Source organism: Seriola dumerili, unplaced genomic scaffold (assembly GCF_002260705.1).
Source record: "Seriola dumerili isolate Sdu_G_001 unplaced genomic scaffold, Sdu_1.0 BDQW01000449.1, whole genome shotgun sequence".
NCBI lineage: Eukaryota > Metazoa > Chordata > Actinopteri > Carangiformes > Carangidae > Seriola > Seriola dumerili.
Window position 1 is genome coordinate 3289167 of NW_019174704.1, and position 5209 is coordinate 3294375.

Consider the following 5209-nt stretch of genomic DNA (forward strand, 5'->3'; position numbering starts at 1 on the left):
CTTGTTACATTCAACCTTGAGTTGTTAGCAGCTCCAGCAAAGTCTAAACCTCTGGGATTGTTTCCTTTTTAAAGAGCTGTTCAGGTACAGGTAGAGGAAGAAGGATTATGCAGCATTTCACAAAAAAACAAAGGCTTGAGAAGAGTCACAAGAAATGAAGATACCTTTGTGTAGCATAAGTTTGTTTTTTGTTTTTTTTGTACCACATTAACTATGTCACGACCCTTCAGATTTTTTCCTGTGACCCTTAGGTTGGAAACCAGTGGCCAGAACTACTGAACTGTTTTAAAGTAGTTAAAATTAGCTCCATCTCTGCCTGCTATGACGGTGAAATACTGCCTTTGTATCGTTGCATTAGTATTGTCAGTAATAATAATAGTATAATCATATATAATATATAATTCAATTCATTATTCCTTTTTCCCCTTTTCCTTTTGATACTTTAATACTTGTTTTCTTTTACTTAACCAGGATTTATTTTGAATACAGGACTTTCACTTGTAATGGAGTATTTTTACATAAATGTGTTGGTGCTTTTACTAAAAGGTATCTGAATCCTTCTTCCATATCTGACTGTAAGCTTGTTTATTTGAACACTGATAAAAATAAAATGCCTCTAGTTTAACCTTCTCCCTCTGAGCATTGGTGTCATCTCTCCTGTTGCCATGTACCAGAATGACAAATGTTTGTCTTTCTTTCTGAATATGGCAGCAAGATGATATAGAGTGTCACTTATGTCATATAAATTAGTTCATACAGCAACAATGAAGACAAGACTCTTCTGAAACTTTTATTGTTAAAGCTGTAGATGAAACAAGAGAATGTGTGGTGATGTTTGGTTGAAGTCTCAGATGGCATGTGATTGACAGCTGATTTGTGGGCTGTTATTGGCTGTTTTACTCCTGTTCTTTTTCCTCTCCGTGGGTAATGATGTAACACAGGTTCTTGTAATCCAGGTTTCCAGCAACATCCAGGGGAAAGTTTGTGAACATCTGGTTGACCTAAAAGAAAGCAAGTGGGATAAGAGTCAAAACGCAAACTGATAGCGAAGGAACCATGCGCTTGATTCATGTGTATTTGAAATGGCATCAGCATCATGAAGTTAATGATATAAAATAATTATTAAAATGTTCAAGTAATGAATTGTGAAGAGTAAGTTGAGAGAATTGCTGACACTCTCATGTCTGTACTGTAAATATACAGCCAGGAGACTGTTAGCTCAGCTTATTTTAGCAAAGCTTAGCTTATTTAAGCATAAAGGCAGGAAACGGGGAAACAGCTAGTCTGGCTCTCTCCAAAGGGAAAAAACTACCTACCAGCCCCTCTCAATCTCACTAATTAAACAAATAAGATATAACATGCTAATTGGCAAGCTACTCTTGGCATGTTAACACATTTGGAGATGTTTCCAAATCAAGTCACATATAAATTGCTGCTGAAATATGAACTGAATCAATTGAGTAATTCCCAGTGATGTTAGCTCTCTGATTTCTGTTCTCAGTGTTTTTGTGCCCTGGAAATGAATCTCTGTGGTTTTGGAGTTCAGTTTCACTCCAGCATCCCCATTCACAGTTTCAGATATGACTCTCAGCTGTATCAGAAGTGGTGCCGTTCCTCTGTAAAAACTGGTCAATATAACAAGATGTGGAGATGTTTGACACTCTTTGGTCAGTGCATCAGTTTAAAACTACAGTAGCAGATTTTGGCCATTAGAGGGCAGTGGAAACAAGTTGTAAACAGTATTGACAAATTATCCCTTTTATAAGTACTATTGACACATCCAGCAGTTATGGAGAAAGATTTTTTATTTCTGCTTTGGGCTTTACAACTAAGAAATTAGCTCAAACTCACTGTCAAGCTCTGTGAAGCGTAGCGGAGCTGCAGATTCAATTTTATAGTAACATTAGATGACGGAATTCAAACAGAGGAAACAGCCACAGTTAGATGGCAGGTGAGGAACTGCAAGTGACTAGTTTCAGTGCTTCAGGCCAGAGCTCAGCACAAGTATACCAGCATGCCATGCATCTTCTCCTTTGTACAGTGTAATGTACGGTTTACAGTCCTTTTCAGTGTGAAGGTGCTGTATGTCTATCATTAATAGGTCACTCCATGTATCACTGAGTCAGGGAATAACAAACGCCTGTAAGTAATGATGGACGGACATGCATGCATTACCTCATCCTCTGTGAACTTGTCTGCCTGAGACATGAGGTGGTATTTGATGCTGTGAAAGGAAAACCATAGTTAGTTACTTTTTCTTAAACATCGAAAAGAACACAGAATTTCAACTTTTTTTTTTTTTGCATGTGCTCTATATTGGATTTTTTTCAGTGTTGCTGCACAGGCCTTTGTCACAGAAGACGTGTCACAGCAGGAAAAGAACAGGTCTAAATAGTAAAAGTAATGATGGCTGAATTCCCTTTGTCTGCTTCAGTTTGGGACACCATCTCAACAACTATTGGATGGATTGGATGGTCTCCAGAAGATATATCCCACTCACTTTGGAACTCCTCTGACTTCATCTGCCATCATCAGGTCAAATTTTGAATTTATCCAATACTTTGCGTTTGCCCAATGCTTTGTGTGGTAAACATTATACCTGCTTATTATCATTGTGAACACGTTAGCATGCTGACGTTATCTGCTGTGCAGTATAGCCCAACGGAACCACAAGTATGGCTGTAGACTTGTTGTAAAGGTATTTTTAAAACGCTTACTCGTCTCCTCTTAGGACGCCTGTTCCCTCAGGGTCAAAGATCTTGAAAGCATTGAGAATGGTTTCCTCAGGGTCAGTGCCTAAACGATGAAAGATGCTTGAAAAAGACTGCTTTGAAAAAACATTGTGGTACATCATGTCAATCAGTGTCACCTATGCACAGCTCTAGTTGAAACCAGTTCTAGTATTGCCTCTAATATAGCCTGACTAACCTTTGAGCTTCTCTCCAAACATAGCTAGGAAGATGGTAAAGTTGATGGGGCCTGGAGCTTCCTTCATCATCTCATCCAGCTCATCATTGCCAACATTCAGACGCCCTGTACAATGAGCAGACAAAACAATAATTCACTCACTCAGAAAACCACTGAGCTGCACACCTGATGCTGAGAGGAGTCTGTAGGCAGAGTCTATATACGGACACCTGTTGACTGTTGACACTCCCTGTTATATCATTAATTGAAACCTTCCAGATAGTCACTCCTAAAAAGCATTTGTTTTGTCGCACACAGATGAAAAGTGGCAGAGGTGAAGTGAAAAATGATGAGATGGTTCTGTCCATTAATTCTGTTCACTTTCTCACCTCCAAATGCCTGGCCAGTTTCAGTGTGATGTAGACATGATTGCCAAATCATTGGTTTTGAAAAGTTCTAGAAATTGTAGCATGCAGTAGTGTGTGGGAGGGGTTTTAAGAGACTGTTAGACCATCTGACGAGCATTTCAGTTGAAAAATACTAAAACATCAAGGGTTGGAGTTTGCCATATAGTTTTGGTTGCAGTTGGTTAGTTATGGGTTCAGTCAGTCTTTAGGGAATTAATTCAATGTTTTCAGAAAGATGGGCAGATACTGTCTAGAACTAGTCCCCCCAAATGATTTGAGATTTTTATGTTGGAACACAACATCCAATTAACTGTGTGAACTATTAACAATCTGGCTCTCGGATTTCTGGCATTTTGGTCAGTTGTCTTACAGTGTAAGCAGTTCCATGGTTCGATTTCCTAACATGACTGTTGTCAAAAGATCCATTATAAACTGTAGTAAGCTTGTTCTAATATTACTTGAATAGTAGAACAGACAAAAATGTCTGCAGTAGAATTACACAAAGTAATGCCTCCTTTCCTTCTTTTTGTCAGCATTGTTGATCTGTTCTTTGAGAGCGTAAGAGGTGCAGGTTGTTGCTAATGCAGAAAAGCCAGATTGTACATGATGTACAAGATTTATAAAAAACACATTGTCTGCCCAGCTCAAGCGATGTGTGTGTGTGTGTGTGTGTGTGTGTGTGTGTGTGTGTGTGTGTGTGTGTGTGTGTGTGTGTGTGTGGGGACAGGGAGCCTGCTCACCTAAAGCAGCATATGTGTCTCTCAGGTCGCCCTTGTCAATGAAACCATCTCTGTTCTGGTCCATGATGGTGAAGGCCTGGAGTAAAAGAGACACACAAGGATGTGATTTCTGCTGTTGTACTTGTCAACATGCATTCATTACAAGCATCTTCACCTGTTAATGTGGATGTTTTAATTTCAATCAAACTTTACAGCAGTTTATTTCACCGATTAACACACCTGCAGCTTGTCAGGCTACATCCTTATTACTTATTTGTCATCATTGCTGAGCCAATACCCTAATATCTGAATTATGATACAGTGTGTTGATTAGTGAGCTTTAGAGCTGTTGCTTGTTTTTAAACTTGGCTAGCTGTGTCCCCCACTTCCAGTTTTTGTGCTAAGCTAAGATTAAAGAATGTCCTGAATCCAGCTACATATTTAATGCACAGACATGTGGTATCAATCTTATCTTACTCTATTATGAACTATTCCTTGAAATAGAAGTGCTGAGTAAAAAGTACGATATTTCACTATGTTATGTAGTGGAGTGGATACAGTAGTTTTCTACAAGTGCCTCAAAAGTGTACTTAGTGGAAGTAAAGTACTTTAGTGAATGTACTTATATACCTCCACCTCTAAAAAAATAACTGTGCTCTTACGTGCATCAATAATAAAAATATAATACACTAATAAAAAAGCTCAGATGAAATTATTTGTAATACAAGAGTGATAAAACATGTGACAGACATAGCTCTCAGCTGTTGTCTTACCTCCTTGAACTCCTGGATCTGTGCCTGCTCAAACATGCTGAACACATTGGAGCCAGCCTCGGCCGTCTTCTTCTTTGCTTTTTTTGGTGCCTGATGGAAGAATTGGAGAAATAACTTGTATATTACACTGGGCCTTGTTGCCTTAAATGTCTGGTGTTTATGAAATGTTGTTTAGTTTTACTTCTTCTTTGGGCCTTTTACAGTCGTTTAAATGAAACTGTCTGGGAAGTTTAAAGAAGAAATGACTCTTTGTTGTAACTGCTAACAACTTACAAATAATCAAAACGTGACAAGGGGCCCCACGTCAAAGTTAGGGGTCAATATTTCCTTTTGAAATGTCAAAAAATATAATTAGAATTATAAAATAGCATAAAATGGAGTTTGTTTAGCATGCTGCATAGCT

The 5209-nt window shown here is 38.5% G+C and overlaps 1 protein-coding gene across 1 annotated transcript; it reads right to left on the minus strand.

Moving 5' to 3' along the window:
* Positions 1 to 832: 832 nt before the first annotated feature.
* Positions 833 to 4890, minus strand: LOC111234328 (myosin regulatory light chain 2B, cardiac muscle isoform-like). The gene is made up of 6 exons (XM_022762343.1): positions 4807 to 4890; positions 4055 to 4130; positions 2929 to 3033; positions 2718 to 2796; positions 2176 to 2224; positions 833 to 1001 (listed from the first exon to the last, which is right to left on the minus strand). The coding sequence occupies exons 1-6, from the start codon at positions 4840 to 4842 to the stop codon at positions 897 to 899; spliced, it is 450 nt and encodes a 149-aa protein (XP_022618064.1). The 5' UTR covers positions 4843 to 4890; the 3' UTR covers positions 833 to 896.
* Positions 4891 to 5209: the final 319 nt, after the last annotated feature.